Source organism: Vollenhovia emeryi, unplaced genomic scaffold (genome assembly GCF_000949405.1).
Source record: "Vollenhovia emeryi isolate VEMERY1.0 unplaced genomic scaffold, V.emery_V1.0 DF939142.1, whole genome shotgun sequence".
Classification (NCBI taxonomy): Eukaryota; Metazoa; Arthropoda; class Insecta; order Hymenoptera; family Formicidae; genus Vollenhovia; species Vollenhovia emeryi.
This window is the reverse complement of record NW_011967224.1, coordinates 1,552,295-1,572,441: the sequence shown is the minus strand read 5'-3', so window position 1 is coordinate 1,572,441 and position 20,147 is coordinate 1,552,295. Positions and strand designations below refer to the sequence as shown.

General features: G+C 43.8%; 1 protein-coding gene across 6 annotated transcripts in view; it reads left to right on the top strand.

Annotated features, from left to right (window-relative positions):
* Nucleotides 1–20,147, top strand: part of LOC105566847 (potassium voltage-gated channel subfamily H member 2) — a 104,579-nt gene that overhangs the window by 25,895 nt on the left and 58,537 nt on the right. For 5 of the 6 annotated variants that reach the window (XM_012021194.1, XM_012021193.1, XM_012021191.1 and 2 more), the window contains exons 3-4: nt 5,375–5,533; nt 10,716–10,866. In XM_012021194.1, coding sequence (XP_011876584.1) covers nt 5,375–5,533; nt 10,716–10,866 — 310 coding nt within the window. Of the gene's footprint in view, nt 1–5,374; nt 5,534–10,143; nt 10,867–20,147 lie in introns of those variants that run through there. The other variant, XM_012021197.1, reaches the window with a different exon arrangement.

The following is a 20,147-nucleotide window of genomic DNA, read 5'->3' as shown; positions in this document are numbered from 1 at the left end:
AAATTTCGTGTCTCACCCTCTTAATAAAGTCCTTTCTTCCCTGCCTGAATGGAAGGTCGCGTCCGTTGGTTTCCCGTGATTTTCGTCGCAGACGACTTTGTGGTGTGAACGCGTAATTCTTTCCTCGGCAATCGGTTCGATGAACGAAAGTTTGAAAATTATTTCGCAGCCAACCGTCGACCCTTCCTGTCGATCGGTGGACGACGATGTTTTATCGGGCGGATTAACGGATTTTCGAGGACGGAATCCCCTTTATCTCTTCGCCATTCGGTGCGGCCCTCATCCCCCTTTTCGCCGACGATACTGAACAGGTCGTGGGTGCGTTCACCCTCGATGGCGCATCGTCTCCCTCTCGCGATTCTCCTCTTGCTCCACTGTCGGCGGCTCCTCCTTTTCGTCGGCCCGAAAGTTGCACCACAAGGACTTAAACGAAACGCGATCACTCGAGCGGAACAAAGCGGGTGTTCCTCGATATTCGTCGTCTGGGAGAGACGCACGCGGTCTCAGAAATTGCGCCCCCGGACTTTCATCCGACAACGAGAAACTCCCTTTCTTCGTTCGCTCCGTGGATTGCCTTGCGTATCTCGACGAAAATTCCCTCAAAATCCACGTTCGGCGTCTTTGTTCTCACGGTTTTCGTTGTTCTCCCGCAGACTGGCTCCTCTCGCGCGTTTATATCGATTCGAGATTTTCGCTAAAACTTTAACGCACTATCTCTATATAAGTTGTGAATGGTTCAAGTTCCGATATTGTAGAGGAGAAATATAGCGGGAGGTCCTCCATTATGAGATAGGCTCCTGATAAGAGATAGCGGGGTTTCTACTACATTAACAGGCATCATCTGTTGGTTCCACCACGAATTTATTGCTCTTGGAGTGAAAGCTGTTTAGTAAAAAATTCATTGTTAGATCGTGTAATCGTTGCGAAAAGTTTGCGATTGAAGCCTGCTATCTCATATTAGAAGCCTGTCTCATAATCGGGGGAGCTTTCCTCTATTGACAATCATTACAATGAGACAATTGTGTAAAGTGTACAGGCACGTTCTCTCTTTCTCGATATTCACGCCACCGTTCGTCTCGAGATGTTTTATTAACCTACGGAGAAAAGCTGTAAAAGAGCTTTTCATAAATAAGGATCGATGCGTGACGAACTTTGTGATCTGCTATTTCGCGGGCGATTATTGTACAACCGTCCGCAATTTCCGCTCTCGTTTCGACACGATACGTCGTGTCGGAACACGCATTAATCCGTCAATGGCAATTTGCTACGGATGGCTTTTACGATCGCCCCGAGAATTATGTCATGCCATATATTAATCCCGTCGAATTTACGATAGTGACCGATAATGCATATTTCATGTTTAAGCACGGACACATCTCTAGAGTTACGTCGTGTGTTACAATATCAATCTCTTATATACCCAAACTTATACTTTCATTCACGTAATTATAGTATCGAGGACATTGAAAATTTGCCATGCAATTTGCTCCGCAAATTCATTATTACATTTATAACCGCCACATAAAAATATTTAAATTAGCAGCGGATTTTTCTTATTTATTATCGATGTGAACACGTGAATTTGCTGACGATAATAACTCCACCCGTAAGAAAACTGCGTTACGTCCGGAAAGAAACCGGCGCGCAGGACAATGGTGGAAAGAAACGGCATAGAAATTCACACTTTAATAAATTACAAGTATAGGCTACCTACATCCTGCCTTAGACCCGCATCAGCCGTTTTCTATATGTTGTTTAATGTTTTATGTCGCGAGATTTGTTCTAGCTCGAGAGAAACTTGAATGAGTTCTCCGGGAGCGTGTAATTTTTCGGCGTCCGGATCCAGCAGTTGGGTGTAATTTACAGAAAAATTTGTGCACACCGTTTCGCAAAAATTTACTCCGCATACGGGACGCGCGCCCGCAACAAAACGGCCGCCTTTACTGCCGGTTTTACGAGCGCGCGTGTTTTCAAAATACCGTCCCCATAAAATGAACTGCCGCAGTATCTCCGCTTGTAGCGTTTCTTTTGTTCCTTTTTTCTCCATTCGCACTTTTAGATCTTTAATGCTCACCGTAGTGACCGCTCGGGCCGGAACCGCGCGGAGAGATAGAACAGCTCCGTTTTTGGCCTTATCAGACGCGCCGAAGTGGGAAACGCTGTTCCCAGTGATACCGTTTAACCTTTTCGGTGGTATCATCCGGCTGAAAAACTTGGCACTTTCCAGCACATCAACTCTTATTCCGCCCCTGCATTTTCTTCCAACTACAAAAACCTAAATCCGCACAGGAGTGAAGTTTAGCGGCAAAAATTTTCGAGAGACAATACCCGCTATTATAAATTTACAGCAAAATGGCGTTCGCGAAATAACGATGTCAATCCGACGACTTTCCTTTTTGTTCACGAAAATTGAATCATTCAGAACGATCGTTCACATAAGTATAAAGCCGCTTTTTTTTTAGCCGTTTTTTAGCCGCTTATGATTTAAATAATCATAAGAATGCAAGGAAAGATGACAAGTTTGAAATATTAAAATATTAAATTTAGGTCAGAATATTTAATTATTCTATACAGAAGAAAGAAAATAAAAATTTGCATTTCAGCGTCAAGTTACGGAGAGAACGACGTAAGGATAGGGAAAGGAAAGGCTTAAATTCAGTTGTATAATTTATCTGTAAATTTGATGTGATTGCATTTTCCTTTCAAAGGACACCAAATCGTTAGAAATCCCTAGAAGAGATATCGGAGTGGCACGTGCTTCTTCTTGCTTCGTGCTTGGAATTCACGAGTCGCGCGCACTCGGAAACGACTCGCTGGCACATTTCAGCCGGACTTGAGAGAGCAACTATGCGTGACCAGTCGTGACGTGCGTGATTTCACACAGAGACAAAGAGAAGCCGAGAGCAAGAAAGAAACGCCAGCGGATCGATGTCGTTGCTGAAGAAATCACACGTATCGACCGTTTTGAACGTTAACGATATTTCGCGAGCTGCGAAATTAACGGCACAACTGGGTCTTGCTTGTCTAGAATGTCTAATTTAGTTAGGACGACATCCGGATTGGATTGTAGAAGTATGGAAATAGAAGATGTGTCTTATCTTTCGCGAAAAATAATTGCGTTTCATAAAAAACTTCAACTATCCAGCGTTGTCCTTGTAATGGCACGGGATACAATCACGCGGAAAGGACGAGTGTCCAGGTTCCATGGTAGCCTATACTTTCCACAAGATTCTAGAAAATAACTATACAAACTTTGGTCCAGATTGGCCGAAGGATTTGAGAGTTATTAAGAAACATGTACTGACATTCTATTTTATATATAGATTTATCACGTGATTCTAAAATTACATGATTCTTTCATCATTCTGCGAAAGTTTAATCTTAGTCCTCCCCTGACGTTGCGCAAGATAAAATATAATGGTATTCAGAGAGTAAAAATATGTTGGCGCATCAGCCTTGGCCGTGACATCGATCGAGAAACGATCGTTTGATCGCGGCGAGAAATATGCGTTCTATTGTGGTACCACAAAGTCGAACCGACGCCTTGTGTAATCCAATAGGACATGTGGATCTTATCAGGGATGTTGACGCTGCACGTGGAATGACGTTCGTTATGGAATATCCAGGTGGCAATTTTGGCTCGGTTTCTGGCTGGGCGCGTTTTCACACGGGACTTACTTTTCTTTCGTCGATGCCCTCCGAATCTCGTCCAAGGTGCCCCGACACGTAAACATCGTCGTTAATTAGTTCGCCAACTACTTTGAATAAATCTCGTTAGCGCTTTATGCGTGAAATTATTTTCCTCCCGCGCAAGGCTGCCCCGGCTTCTCTAACTGAAACTCGACTTCCGAGAAAAACACTTTTCTGATATCTTATCCGTCTAATCGTACACGATTGTCACGGCTGCGTTGACTTTAACAATTAGCCAAGGTGAGCCTACCTCGTGGAGAATGGAAATGATCGAATTCCAGCCTTCGTGATAATTTTTTGTTTTAATTAACGCAGCAGGAAACCAAGTTGACGCTTGTAGGAAGTCGGTATCGCGTGTTTATATTCCCTGCGGCTAATGTCAAAGATAAAATATACGATTCCTTTTTTTTCTTTTACGAGACTGCCACAAGCGATATTTGCAACATAAGCAGGCCGCGATAAACTCCGCGTTGCATCCACGTTGGCACGATCTGATGTAACGAAGTTGTGTTACGGCAGGCTTATATCGGGCAACTTAACACTTTTATGTCACTGTAGCGGCAATCTAGGCTTTACGAGGATATTAGCGTTGGTAGGGACAAACTATTTGGGCGCGATCCAGAGACTTTTATGGCAAGTTTCGTAATTTTACTATCGGCTCTTTTGTCTTCCCGCGCGCCTATTCGTAAATGAAATATCGTCGCCGATGCGCCGGTTTGCACATCGGTGTCTAAGAGACATCCAGTAAACGTCAATCTGTAATATTTATTGCGTCGCACAGTCGCACGCCACGCGAATAGGTTGCGGCTCTTTGTACGTGTCCCGGCGTGAATTTCCCCGGCGGTTTGTGCTTCTCATTCGCTGCTCCAATATTACCGAATTTTACGGCTGCGTCACCTTGACACGCATCAAAGTGCCATCAATGCGATTTTTGACATGCCGTCGGGAACTCGAGTTGTATCGCGAGCGCAGATGGAATTGCGCGTATAGCCAGCATTCAAATGAGTCTAAGATGCTTATACGGTTTTTTTTCAAATACTAGGGCCTGGCGCAGCTGGAGGTAGCCACTTAAATTACTATGTGAATCCATATACCGTGTTTTTTTCCCATCGAATCCTGGCTGAGGTAATATTTTTCGCAATAAGAATTTTAATTTTCAGTATGGGGAAAGGGAGGGGGTTATCGTAGCAAAATGCTAAGTACAGCATTTGTAAGATAATTTAGAAAAATCGTTGAGCGATTTTATAACGCGTGAATTCACTGACGATAATGATTCCACCTAACGAAAGACCTGCGGATGTCCGTTTGTGACGGTGCGCAGGACAGGATGGAAAAAATACGGTGTATAGAGTCACATATAGTAATTTAAGTGGCTACCTCCAGCTGTGCCAGGTCCTAAACGGCGTTTACACTTGTAATTGATTTATATCTTAAAAGGAGCGGGTTAAAAATTTAGTTGGCTATCAATTGTGTCGGTCGTTGTATCTTTATGATTTACCAGGTTTGCAAGTGTTCAACTTTCAATTAGTCTAGAACCCTTTGTATTCTCGCGGATTATTTTACAAATAAACGTAGCTTTGCACAGCGGATCGCTCGAGTATTCGCTCGTGTACGCTTTGTGACGAGGACTCGAAGGACGCGCGTCGAGTACGGCTGTATCTGACTTGCTAATTTCCTGTTTTAGGAACCAAGTTCCTCTGCAGCGAGGTGATAGCGCTAATAAGGAGCGAGGTGGACGACATTTGCCTGCAAATCATAAACTTCGAGGATCTGAGCTCACAGCCGCCACCGCAGCCCCCGATCCCGCCGCCGAGTCAGGCCAACAACAGACTCGCGACACGCTGTATGTTCCAATTTTATTCGTTCCACTTCGACTCGGCTCAATGCACGCGCGTGCTCAGATTTTCACGCGGGAGTTTACCGTAAAGCCCGCGGCGGTGGACCTCGAAATTCGATAGCACGTCCGACATTTCGCGGAAAAGTTCACTCGATCGCTGTTAATAAATACAGCGGGCGTACCCAAGAATATCGAAAGATACGACAAAGGCTTCAGAGGGTTATACGTTATCGAGATCTTTCTCTTCCAAGTCAGCTGTCCGAGGGGGAAACCGCTGAGGACGTTGTGGTGTAGAGATTTGCATTACTGGGCATTGCTAGGCATTTTATGGACATTAGGTCTTGCTGGGGCATTAGGAAGATAAAATGAGATAAAATAAGGTAATAAGATAAAGTGACGTCCATCGGACATTAGTGAGCATTGGTGTACAAGATTTTGGTCAGCGATTTCCCCCTCGCGGCTGTCGTTACGGCACACGTGGCGTGTGTCTCGATTAGACCGATTCGAAAAATCCCGACTGTACTTATTGCGCGGCTCAAACGGTATCTCTCTTTCTCCAGCCTAACGTTTACACACGATATCCTGCCAAGACATTTCGTGCCTCCCACACATATAACTTCTTGCGGCTTTTAAACGCGGCTATCATTATTTCCTGCTGCACCGCCCGTTATAAGACATCGTCGCGCTGACATTCGGGGCCGCCTCGTTCACAAGTGGGACGTGGTGTGGCACACGTAGGCTACTCCTCATTGTGACGATCATTATTACGATCATAGATTCAGGTCAGGTGTATATCCGCATAATGAGCCCGCGTTACAATCCCGCAGAAATTCGGGAGCGAGCGAGCTCTTTCGTGTACGCAATTACATCGCTTATGCGCTGCCATTGTCGCTTCTTTCCCCCCCCGTGTCTCGCCTCTTTTGAGGATGTACACGCACCGGCATAAATGCTGTCCCTATCCTTGTGAGGCGCACGCACACAACTGCAGGGACTCTAGTTGTGTGCGTGCACCTCACAAGGATAGGGACAGCATTTATGCCGGTGCGTGTACGTGGATTACCTTACCACCCGTGTGTCAACGCACTTGCAATTTTTCCATGCGAAAACGCGTCTCCGTAATTAGACTTTGCTTTTGCGGATGCAGCGTAAAATACGCGGGAAAAAAGAAGCTTGGCGCTTTCAATACCGCTTCCCCGCGTAATATCCACCGCAATCTCTGCTGATGAAATCTCTACTTTCCTTTGTGTCGACTCACTTGTCAATGCAGTTCGCTGACGCGCCGCAAGTTCTTGCCGCGAGGTTCTTGCCAGTTTCCCGAGTGAATTTAGAGAAGACACGCACGTGTGCGTACGTGCATGCATATTATACGCATATGCATATATGCGTACGGGGGGGACGGGACACGTGGTCGCGTTTTATATCTGGAGTGCTCGCGAAACTATTTTTAGAGTGACGCTGCAGAGCGCTGGACGTGTGTGTGGCGCGCCTAACGGTTAACCCTGACCCGATAATAAATGTTATGCCCTCGAATAGGTAGCTATAGGTACCTTACCTCCTGGTTGATAATCCGCCCCCTAAGCAGCTTAGCTGATGGTTAGAGACTTGTAACAGAAATCGATCTCGTAGCGTAAAGTCGCGTTGCGTTAAGAGCGTGCTCGGGGAAATGCCGTTTTCACGAGTGTCACGCATGAAAAAAGAAATGAATGGGCGCGATTACATTTCCGCCCTCGCTCTCACTCGGTTCTAGGGCGTTGTCGCGCGTTTTTCCGTCGGTCGAAAAAAGTTTGCCCCTCGAGCGAATCGCGACGATGTGATTGTCACGAGACGAATCACGGCGGGATAAGTAATTTTCGGGACATTGGAGACATTTTATTTAACACGGCAAAACTCGTACGTTTTGATGTGTAATACATTTGATAAGTGGCGAGTGGCTGCTCCAAATACAATTAACCGCGAATATAAGACGCAAGGGACATGCCATGCACAGATAAATCAAGTACTATCTCCGCTGCCACTTTAGCTCATTCGAGGTACCAAGAATGCGTAGGAATTCTGAAAGGCCGATATAATCCGCAATCGATAGTTCATACAGAGTTTGAGATTGTCTCTCCGGGAGCTTAGGCCATTCAGCCTTAGCCTCATCAAAACGCAATCAATAACGGATATTTGATGGAGTAATCCATCATCTAAATAAATCGATCGTCTAGTGTCGCGATTATTGCGATTAATAATCATTAGATAATTATCAAGTGTGATTATATTTCGGAACCTTGTCCGCATAATTAAGACGCCTCTTTAAAAACTTAATCGTACATAAAGTTATTAATTGTGCCGCGGTAATTATCTATATTTTTTAAGCCTCTATTTTATTAAATAGCAGCTCAGTGACGCCAGTCGAGAAATGAAGAATTTGAATAAGTGTGGAAACGACCTTACTGGCAATTCTTTATTACAATAAATCACAACGTTTCGGCCAGTAATGCTGGTCCTCTTCAGGTAACGAACTTACAAGAGCCCCTACAAATGTCTGAAGAACAGAAAAACAACATATGAACTAAATTAAGATAAGATCTCGCGTGACAGAAAATGAAATTAAGGCATTTTTTTATATAATAAAAACTTACAAGATTCGTCAGATTAGAGATGTGAAAATTATGTTGGAAGTCAGAAGTTTCGTTGTACAATGTGTCTGGTCATTCGACGTTACTTTTATTTAAATAGAATAAATATTTGCTTCAGTAAAAAATCAAGTTTAAGCAAATCTATTTACGTAGTTGAAAAAATTTTTTTTGTCAACGCAGTAAGGTCGTTTCCATACTTATTCAAATCCTTTATTTTCTCTTTATTCTAGATCATTTACGTCGGCCCGTCATTTTTCAATTTCTGATTCCATATTTGTCCCTATTCATTTTTCTCTTATTACCGAGTCGGCGTGATATTAGCTCAAGTCGATATCATGTGGGAAAACAACTCGGAAACGGTCCAATCAATCCGCATCCTAATGGCACATTATTCCGGCGGACATTCGCGAAGTCCCTCCCGTTTTATAACAATCGATAAATGCATATAGCGCACACACGAGAAGATTGTGGCCGCTGTATCTGATCGTCTCTCTCTTCCCCAAGCGTCTCTTTATCCACACATTTTTCTTCGACTGCACTGAGGATGAGCGATCGCAGCTGTAATTTTGTCTCCCGGCTCGTATCCGAGTATGAATATGATTACATTAGAGTTTCTTTGTCGCGTTTTACCGTGGCGTTTTAATCGCGTGCATTTGCATATTGAAATTAAATGTAACGAGCAAATAACGCGCGCATTTTCATCGATAATCGCGTTTTTTCAGCGTACTCTGATGCAAATAACGCGCGCCAGACACGCCATTTTCTGATTGATAAATAATGAATATTAACGGCACCCGTGGGAAATTAGTGTCTCGGGTGAGACTTTTAAAGAACCTAAAATCTCTCTACACGAGTGATTCACGTGTCTCGTTTCGAGGGAATTCTTGGTAAAACTCGACGCGACTGTTACGCACGCGTCATTTTTCAATTGAAGACTGACGAATTTTAGCGGCGTTCGACGGGCGCAGGTTTCAAGACAGTCATAATATTTTAACGAAAGTTCAACGGCCACGGCTGGCGCGAAATCAAGCGGCGTAGAGCAGAAATGGGGATTGCACATTCTGTCATCTGTGTGCCAGACGTCGCGATGTCGGGCGGCGAATTAAAAGTACGACGTTGACTGACTTATCTTTATGAAGTATCCTTGCCGAGCGGCGCTGGCAAATGGATTTTCCAGTACTTGACAAGTGACAAGTTCGATGGGCCGAGCGCGACGATGCGGAATCGACCGAGTCAAACCCGTCGTTAACTTTCGACGCACGTGTCATTAATTTTTCGACAGAGATATTAAACGCAATTATCGCCGGCGTTAAATATTAAATATGTAAATCACACAATCGTTATGGTTATAAAACATGAAATAACGATTGTTAATCCTTCGAAGCATGATGGTAACCCACGTTACCACCTTTAACTTCCTTGCTTTTTGGCCATTTCATTTCTAGCTAACGATTTTAGGTCGGGTTTTTGCATTTTCTCGGTATCTTAGCGATAAAAGAACATAAAAAACGTTGAGTAGTCTTTGATATTTATTGTAAAAGTTTTATAACTAAACAAATGTGAAAAACAGCAATTTTTTCGGAAAAGTTCATTATTGTTGTAAGTTTTTTAAGACTTTCTTGAAAACTTTGTACAAAGGGGTTTCCGGGGTCGCTCATTACGAATCTAATGTGATCAGATTTTCAAAATTCAAAATGATCGGCCCAAAATGGCGGACGCAGAGTACGTGAATTTTTCAAGCTTTCAGGTTCTTCCAGCATTTTCGTTTGATTACAGTGTTTAGGGACTCATCACGTCCGCGTCGTTAGCTCTAGGGTAGAGCCGAGAATGAATAAATTCTAAGAAATGATCAAATTTCAATTTTGCATTCGTCATTTCGCGCGTGCTATTTTTTATATTCTATAAGAATTTTCAACTGAAATTTCGATTCCATGGCTCCTAATAATATCTAAATAATGTTTCTTAGCATAGTTGAATTACAGTTGAATGGTGTTATTTTTTAAGTTTGGAATTCCACCATTTTAAATTATGAAAATCTAATAGCGGATTCGTAATGAGCGACCCCAAAGTTGCTTGTATACGAAGTTTCACAAAAAATGGTTGAATAGAAAAATGTATGCTTCAAAGGGTTAACGAAGACTTCGTGCATTGAGTTGAGAAACAAACAAAGGTTAATGATACCGTAATGGATCGGTATTAGATAATTCTGCGACATTTCTTATCGCGAGTTGTTTAGCAACTTTAACACGAGCCTATACCATTCAATTGAGCTTAAGCATATGCGCATGTTGTTTCGCGAGACCTGTCGTGCCAGGTATTATACAACACTTGCATTCCACACGTCCTACATGTTTATCCTACGTGTTTTGCGTACATTTAGCCAAGCGTCGAGGATGTAGATGATAAGAAAAACTGGCCGGTCGTCGCGTATCGACCGTCGTAGATGTGTAATTGCCGGCTGTTGCGACGGTAATTCATGCAAAAGCGCTGCGCTCTTTACACGCCGTCGCGCTCTAACACCGACTACTAACAGTACTAATGAGACTCAATGACGTTGACTCGAGCAGTCGACAGGGCAAGGGCGTCCTTCCGAGCTGGCCTCTCGAGAACCGGTGTCGTTGGTCCGCCGAGGGTCCGGAATCGACCGCGCACGACGTCTAATTTGCCTCACCGACTCGCTGACGGGACCATCCTCGACGAGGACGCTTCTGAGAACTGGTGAGTCACTTGTCAATACTAAAATCACCTCGAGCCGCGGATTTTGTTGCACTCGACTACAAAAGAAAATTTCTCATTTATCGCGCGTTAACGATATTTTTAAGCAACTTGAATTTGCTCCACCAAAAATTTCCAGCTGATTAACAGCTAGAAACAAATCGTTTCTTCAGAGACAAGGGACACCTGTGTTTCAACGATTAATCATATTTACCGTAATGAGCGGAAGAGCGTTAATTAAGATGCGTGATTACACTTGGAATTTCTCAAGCAGTATCACTCTCGTCTGTCAGCGTGTAGGGGATAACTAGCCGTGTTACGGAACGTATACCATCCGGGAATACAGAATCTGATTAAACAGCACTACACGGCAATCAGAGTAACGAAGCTCTCTCTCCCCCCTCCCCCCCCTCTCTCTCTCTCTCTCTCTCTCTCTCTCGCCTTGCTAATGATATTGCGCTGTATCGCGATGCATCAGTGGTATCGCGACGATGACTCGGGCAATCAGTGGACCCACGGATGGCCTTTTCGGTCGCTCGTTACCCAATCGATTACCGCGCAAAGTAGCTGGAAAGACATTAACATTGCGAACAACGACTAACCTACATACTCGGTGCCAATTACTTTGAAACTTTAGTCACGGTTCCGAACTATAACGAGATTGAGGCGTCAAGCGCGCGCTGGTCCAAGTCTTCCTTCGTATTTTGTTCTTCTGTATTCCCAGCGTTCGCGTCCTTAAACGAATTCGATTGTCGAATTACTTCGCGCGCCTCGGGCTGCTCCGGGCGTCCCATGCCTTCTCGCTTTTCTTTTTTTTTTATTCGCTGCTTTAAACGGCACTTGGAAATTTGTTTTAACTGTTCGGAGGGAGAAAGGCAACTCGAGCGTTGTGCGTTCTCCCGTTGTGGGTATTATCCGCATTACATTTTCGGGACAAGATCAACTTTTGATTATGACTGGACTTGGTCGAAACGCTCTTGAGTAAACAGCTGCGTCCAGTAGAGACATGTCAGACTGACGGGAAGATCGACAAACAACCATCGAGCTGTTGGTCGGCTGCACCGAGCGAACTCCCGTTCGATGTGCTTTTTATGCCCGTATTTATAGCCGCGTTTCTGCCGAAGAACTCAGCTGAAATCAATCTTGAAACGCGATACGGTTTAATAGACAGATCTTGAGAATCAATTTGATATTTGTTACGTTATCAACGTCAGTGTTTTCTTGGCCATACCGCGGCATCTCTAATAATAGAGAAAATTAATTGCGAAAAATATGCCTCGGTGGTCGAATTGGTGAGACGCCCGCCTAGAGTGTAGGGAGGTCCAGGGTCAAACTCTGGCTGAGGTGATATTTTTCGCACTAAAGTCTCTGTATTATTAAAGATGCCAGGTGTGGCCAAGAAAACACTCGCGTTGTTAATTACCGCTGGCGACATTGAAGAATTCCGACTAGTTTGTTGCATTATATTTGCAATCACGATTCAGTTGAGAATAAAGTTTGTCTTGACACACTGTCCGAGTTTCAAAGATTAATTTTGGTCTTCAAACAATGGATTTAATCACCTTTTTTTTAAATGGAACAATTAATCAATTATTCAAATTTAAAAAAGTTGAATAATTTGCCGGTAAGAATTAAAATTTGCTATTAATAACATGTAATTATATGCATCCTTCAATTAAAGTGAAGCAAATTTCTTTTTTAAATTTAAATGACGGTGTTTTTTTATTCTAAAATGCTCGCTCAATTAGTCGAACGCAATTAATCGTCATCTTAGGCAATGCTGACGAGCCCAAGTTTAATTCTTTTAAATTAATGTAAAATGCAAGGTAAAATATTCATTGTACATTTATATTTCATAGTGCGTTAAATATTCTGAGTATCTGTACACAGCGGATATACACAAGGCTGCTAGAGCGCTGTTATCGCTTTCGTGTAACGATAGTCAAGCTAGCATGAAGTGACGAGAGTGTCTCTTCCGAGGAGGAAACCGCTGACCAAAGTCTTGTACACCAATGCCCACTAATGCCCAGTGGGCATTGGTGTACATGCATGGTGGCACTGATTAATTGTTCCATTTAAAAAAGGTGATTAAATCTATTGTGTGAATGCCAAAATTTATCTTTGAAGCTCAGACTGTGTGACAAGACAAACTTTATTCTCAACTGAATCGTGATTGCAAATATAATGCAACAAACTAATCAGAACCATTACATTATCATATTATCGTGTTTCATCTTATTTATTTTGTTTCATCTTATTTTATCTTATTTTATATGTATAATGCCTTAGCAAGACCTAATGCCCAAAAATTAATGCCGTAAAAATACCTAAAAATGTCCAGTAATAGCCAATAATGCCGCAAATCTGTACACGACAATGCCCTCAGCGGTTTCCCCCTCGGTCTCTTTCATATAATGCTCCTTACTTATTACCCATTGTCAGTTGTACAATTCATTATAAACAGAATAAATTTACAATTGCGAGAACTAATTAATCGCGCAAGCTTATAGTAACTAATTGTTTACAGGAAATAATCCCACGCGTATAATTAGCCCCGGTAGTGCAATTATTTTATTCTATGTAATTAGCAGAAGGGGACGTAATTAATCATGTTTCCGCAAATGTATTTTATCTTAAGGTATTAAACGTCGCCGTACTTTTAAAGTTGTTTACCGTATCTTTAATTTATCGCCGAAACCAGGTGATATCGCGTTTCGAAGCTATGTTTTACGGAAGTTTTGTTCGAAAAAGAGACATACGTATCCCGCAGCCCTGGAAAAATATCTCGTGTCGAGAGATCGGAATTGATATCGCGCTGCACCCGTTGGCATTTCCCGATTCGGGTTCACCCGAACACACGGTGCCCAGTATCTGGTGGCCAGCGCGCTGCGAAATCTATCTACGATCGCGAACACGCTCGAGTAAACAACCGGGTGTTGCGGAAACGACGACAGCGTGCGCGACGAAAGAATACGGTAAACGACGATCGTCCCCGCTGTCATCGGGGACCGATTCCGCTTGTACGACTTTATTACTCTGCGTTACAGTTACGATAACAAAAATTGGCATCGATTATCGTTGCGAATTGACGAGCGCCGGTGCCGCGCTCTCGTTAGGAAGCAAAATTTTTCTGAAAACAAATCTACCTTCGCGGATTCCTTTTATTCTCGGAGCATGATGCCGCGCTTTTCCCGAGCTTATTTCCGTGTTCTGGGAGCGGCCGGTCGATCGATATATATATTCCTCGTCGGGAGCAATTTCGGCCATGGCGATTGTACCACACAATTCCGAATAGGAATACGACGTACAGAAAATGTTGTAAACCCCGACGATGCTATTTTCTCGAGTTACTTTTAATGCACGCCGTTACACGCTCTTTTATCTTTGGTCGTTTATTAATAGTTTAATTATTTTTAGCTCTGCGATTAAAAACTCCATTGTTCTTTTTATAAATACATGTAAAAGATAAGCGTAGAAGATAGAGGAAAAAAGTGCTAGCGTTGTAATTCTTTTCGTTCGTTCGTCAAAGTGAGATCGAAACATAGTTTATTATCACTTATTTGTAGGTAAAAAAAGAGGATACAGGACGGTATCGGCGGCCATTAATTGTAAGTGATATGGAAGAGATATCATGATCTCGCGGTATGTATTGGCTCGATAAGGCCAAGGAATTTAATTTCATCCTCCATTTGTCTTCCAATGATAACTACGAAATTTCCCACATTGCTGGATTTGGCTCGCTGAAAGTTTCGTATATATCGCAGCTTCCGCCGTAAAAGGACGGCAAAATATGTTTCCGCCAGAAAATTTCCAATAAGAGACACCTGAGGTGAAAGACACGTCTCAAAGCCGTTTATGCTCGGAGACAAATGTGATCTGTGCCTGAAAATATAACTATAGGTGAGGAAATACAACGTAAATAGATCGAAACTGGATATACGTGCCTATACAGGTATACCCTGTTTCACTAGGAGTCAGCAAAGAAACTTTGCCTCGTTTCCTCCTCGCCTTTGATGAATAATATAACCGCGAGTATGATTCAGCAGAGAGATCAAATTTACTTGAAGCACGCAGTTTCCACGAGTTTTAATAAAGGATGTTGGAAACGGCCGCTATAATCTGTTTAGAATATCGAATCAACGTTACCGCGTTAAATCTGCGGATCCCGACTAAACGATTGCGAACGAACGCGAATGAACAACTCGCCACGCTGTTCGCGTCTATTAAAACTAGTTTTTCACTCGTGCTCGCGCGCGTTTATTTGCTTGGTCCAGATCCGGTTTTATCCATACAAAGTAAGGCATTTTTTTAACGATCGATTTATCAACTTTTTCTTTACGCGGAAAGAATTTTGCACTTAACATTGTGGAAATTATAACATGTGGACAGTACAAGTGTGGAAATTGTCCACATTTGTTATACTTGCAAAATCGATCCGCCGTGCCTCGTATCGTATATTGTTAGATTTCGTGGAGCCTCGACCTTCGGACTTCGCACCTTTGTGATTGTCATAGGGATACATACGTTTAAGATTTAAGAACAACGGGGTAGTAACCGCCGGAGGGCAGTACTTGAGGGTTGCAAGCTCGTGCACGGCACGCAACGCGGCTTACAGCTCGGCGGTATAAACCACGCTGAGGACCGAGAGGCACGAAAAACGACAGAGAGTAATGCGATCGCGCTTGCGACCTTGGGGCAGACAGGAACGAACGGGTGAGACAGGGTCGCGTCAGGTGCAGGGTGCAGGGTGCAGGGTGGTCCCGTCTTCAAGGTGAACCTGCCACGTCGCGTGCAACGCTCGCTCGCGACGACGTGTTAGAATCGAAAAGTCAGTCCTAATCGAGTCGCGAGCACAATGCGCAACGAAGATAAATGCCGTGGAAAATGCGAGCTTGTCGAGCTTGTACACGATCGCGATCTTGCGAGCATGACAAATTCCAAGTGAGCTGAAACCGAGCAGGTTTCCCATCGGTGTTGTCGTATCAGTGCGATAATATCCATATTCAAATTACCCTCTTTTTTTTCTTCGCTGCCATATCGCAGGAAATAAATTAGGAGCGCGGGATTGACTGCTCGCGCGATGCGATATTAGAGCGATACGCGCATTTTTCCGTTACGTAACGCGGCAAAGTCGAGCGCTAAATGCAAATTGAAACGTACGTCTAGCAAATTACTGCATTGTAATCACTTCGAATTATATTCCATTTGAGTTAATAACTTATGAAACGCAAATTAGCTCTCCGTCGCATGAGACTGTCTTCTGCAGAAGTAGCGAAATTGATTTTGCGGTTTTGTTTTTACCACACGGAAATAAGGAAAACGTGGGCGAGTGCGGCGCAGAGAAATGTGCGCTGCTTAGTAAACAAATGAAGGAAAAGATCCGAGTTGAAATCTACGGACACCGCCGGTTCTCTTTTTCGGAATCTCCCGAAGGGAAGTGGCAACCACCGATAGTATCTTGCCACACATACCCCTTCAGGGGTATAGCCAATCCAGGTGGGAGGTTTCCTTCGACAAGATTAGCAGCCTACCAAAAATGAAGTAAAACCAAATGCTCAAAGTATCAGAACGAACTGGATAAAACAGGCTTTTAAGCCTAATACACGAGGAAGAAGAAGGAAAGGAAAATGCACGTGGCAAGATATGGGCAGCTAATATTTAGTTGCGATCGCTAAATACTTTGCTACCGTGCCTATTGTGTCGGGTGCGACAGCAAGCCGTTTGCTGTGGTTTAGAAATTTACAGTTAGGGCAGCAAAATATCTTCAGCCAACCATGATTGGCTACGGTAGCGAAAAATTGTGTTTCGGTGCAAAGTAAACGATCTCCAGCCGCCGCGAGTGCAAGCAGACGAGCGAGAAAATCTGTCGGGACAGAAATTCAATCGTGGGGGAGTTAATGCATTCGCACGACACGCTTTTATATTCAAGCGGTGTGAGGGAACAAACATATCGGATGCAACTGCAGTGATCTCGCGGTGGTGTGAAACGGCGTGAAAAATGGTAACCAAATGGCGAATCGCGTTTCTACGAGAAAGTTTTACTCTCCGAAAAGTTTGCGGCGAGAGCATCTTGCGAGCGGTGGGAAAACCCTGTTTTTCGCGTTATAAAACCGTGGCGTTTCATTGCTGAATAATCCGAAAGCTCCATTAAAGCGACGGTGACAAAGAGGAATATCCCGTCGGTTCTCGCTGCGCATTTCAAGGCGAGTCACGCCAGCACGCAACGTAAAGTTTGCGAGAAGTCGTTTCTGCGATCTCTAAGGCCATGCGGAACAGAATTGAAACGAGTTTCCGTTTTTTGCGCCCGGACTTTGTGTATTCACCCGAGTCCCTGTGCGTGTCGCTTTCTTCATCCATGATAGACTACAGATAACTTTGACCGCACGCTAAGACTGGATTAATTTGGATCGCTGTGACAAGGATAGCGAAATGCGCCTTGGATTTGCCTCGAGAAGGGATTGACAACTGAATAAAAACATACAGCTCTCCTACATCCTTTATTACAGATAAAGTTACAGGTCGCATCGTTAGGTTACATAATTTTATTGCATTAGACGATTTTTTGAACGGTTAATGAATGAGACCGAGCATGCGATTGAATGAATGAAACGTGTTCGTTTGCGCTGGAAGATCTTATCTCGCGCGAAAGAGTGTGCGTGACCATGAAGTGACTCAAGGAGTGGAGGCACGTGGAAATGTAGATATGGAGAAACACGCTTTATCTACTCCAGGTGGATGATACCCGGAAGTAGCGGCTGGTAGTACTGGGTCATTGCACGTTTTAAGAGCAATCCTCGTTAACACGCAACACCACGATATAACGAGGGAAACAAAACGAGAGCAGTTACGTAGTACACGAAGCTGCTGCCCAGAGTTGGACGAATTTTCTTTATGTATATTTCGAAATTCCAACAGATTCTCCAAAGTTTGAACAGGCATTTTATAGCTGAAAGACGTCCGTCGCGCTCTTCGTCGATCGTTAATCCCGCGCGATCTTCGATGTTGCGCTCGATATTGAAATTTCAACTTTAAAATCACGGTTATTAACTTTGCATGTCGAAAGTTATTTCAAGAGATGTAATCTGTTTAAAGTGAGAGAAAGTATCGAGTAGGCACTACTTTTCGGAATACAATTACAAGCGGGACAAAGTTTTCCGGCGCGCAAAGCATGAATATAAAGCGCGGTTTGATAATACCAACTTTGTCGGAGTAAGCTAATTTCAGCCTTCACCCATCCGGGTACAAAGCGAGCCGGATAATCCTCCTCCCTGCGACGCTGGCGTCATTTTGTTCCAGGAAGTTTGCGGCTGGAAGGGATTTGGAATGGTCTCCCGGCTCTATCGACCCGTGTTAAGATTCATCTCGTAGTTCTCCGATTTAGGCAGGCGAGAAATTGGCCGCGGTAGTCGCGCGTTCGCGTCAATTCGCCGCTCAAAAACTGGCCGATCGAAGATGTTGTCCGAAAACTTTCAAGTTACGTCCGGCGAGACCGTGAGAGCTTCGAAGCTCGACTCGACGTTGACAAATGTACCAGCTTCGCTGTCTTCCGCGATGATTATAAGGTTACACTTCCGCTTGTTTTCGCAGGCGTCGCGCGTGATCACCATGAGTGATTTACAGCCGCTATTAAGCTCGATCCTATCCGGGACGACACATCGCGCGATGTCCGGCATAGTTCTAGAGCTGTTGTTTCCGGAGTCGTGGGGTCGACGTCAAGGTGACCTGTCGGTGCATAACGGCCTCACCGTCTGTACTGGGTCTTACCGATGACAAGTCTCCCCCGAGAATTGTTTTCACACCCGAATCTTTGCCGTCGATTACGACGACGACTATGTTGAATTCATTTTTCAACCGCTGAAACCCGTGACGGCCGCCGCCAGTTGATGCAATTTTCCTACGGTAATTCGGAAAAGTTATCTCGCCCGTAGCAGACCGGAAACAGCATTACAGGATTACGTTGACAGTGAGAAATGTACTTGCCCGTAAGGTATGTCTCGCCGCCAGAAATAGCGGATGCGAAGTTCGGAAAGGGGGTAATGCCGCGCACTCCGGCCAGCGAATTTCAAGGCGACGAGGCGTATTTCAGGGTGAACCGCGGCTGGCACGCAACCACCGCCATGACGCGAAGCAAAGCTTCGGGCACGAATGCCGAATGACAGTGGGATTTTTCGATGATTCCCACTCGCCGTAACGCCGCGGCGAACGAACGAGATCAAGCGGCACAAGAGTGAGTTAATAAGCACGATAATTTATCACCTGTTTCTTATAGTTTAACGCGCTCGTCTAAACGCATTGTTTCATCGCACATTTACGTCTCTTAATACAAGCAATTACTCTAAACGAATAACAAAGATTCCAACGATTAATAAATCAACCGACACAAAAGAAGGGCTCAGAGCTACACTAAAGAGCGCTCGTGTCGTAATATTTTATTAAAATATATCGCTCTAAATTCCCCATTCTCTGTGTCCACGAAATGAATGCTTGTACTTGTAATACTATAGTTATTCCGAAATTAATTGAACAATGATGTGTTTATTTAAGACATTTTTCAAAGGGGTGATTACTCTAGCTACTTGTTATACTTATCATGTCTACTATTACGTAGTTGAATCACGTTAATGTAACGTTTTATTAAGTCGAAGGCAGATTTGTGTGCCGCGCAAATAGCCACATTCCTCGCAAATCTAATTAGTATAAAATAACGATATGCTACATTGCGGTGCCGAATCCGCAAAAAGGAAATTGCATGCTAACTTGAGATTCAAGATATTGTGGCATTACCGCGAAGATTTCTCGAAATTAAAGGTCGCCGACGATTTTCGGCCGAGCGAAATGTACCTACTAATTCAACAACGAAATATGACGTTGTGCACGCTCGCAGGGACCTTCGCGTGAGAACACGCATTCGTTGATCACGTGGACGAGGCGAGTTCTTTAAAGTTAATTAACGTAAGGGTCGTAAAAAATAACCGCTTTCGGGGTCACACCGACTGGCAATGCAATAATCGTGAGTATCGCGAGACAATTACGCGAAAAAGCCAAACAACTATAATTAATCATAACAATATAAAATCACGGCGTGAGATCTGTACGCGGAAAAACCAACGTGCCCGATCGAACGACACGATAACGTAATAATACGTGGGTTAAACCTTCGGAAGAATTAGAAATCTGCGTTTCCTTTTGTCGCGACTGAAATATTGCGCAACTCGATTAAGGATGTATCTGAGATACAATCATTGACAAAAATCCCCCAAATTCGAAAAACTGGCATATCTACA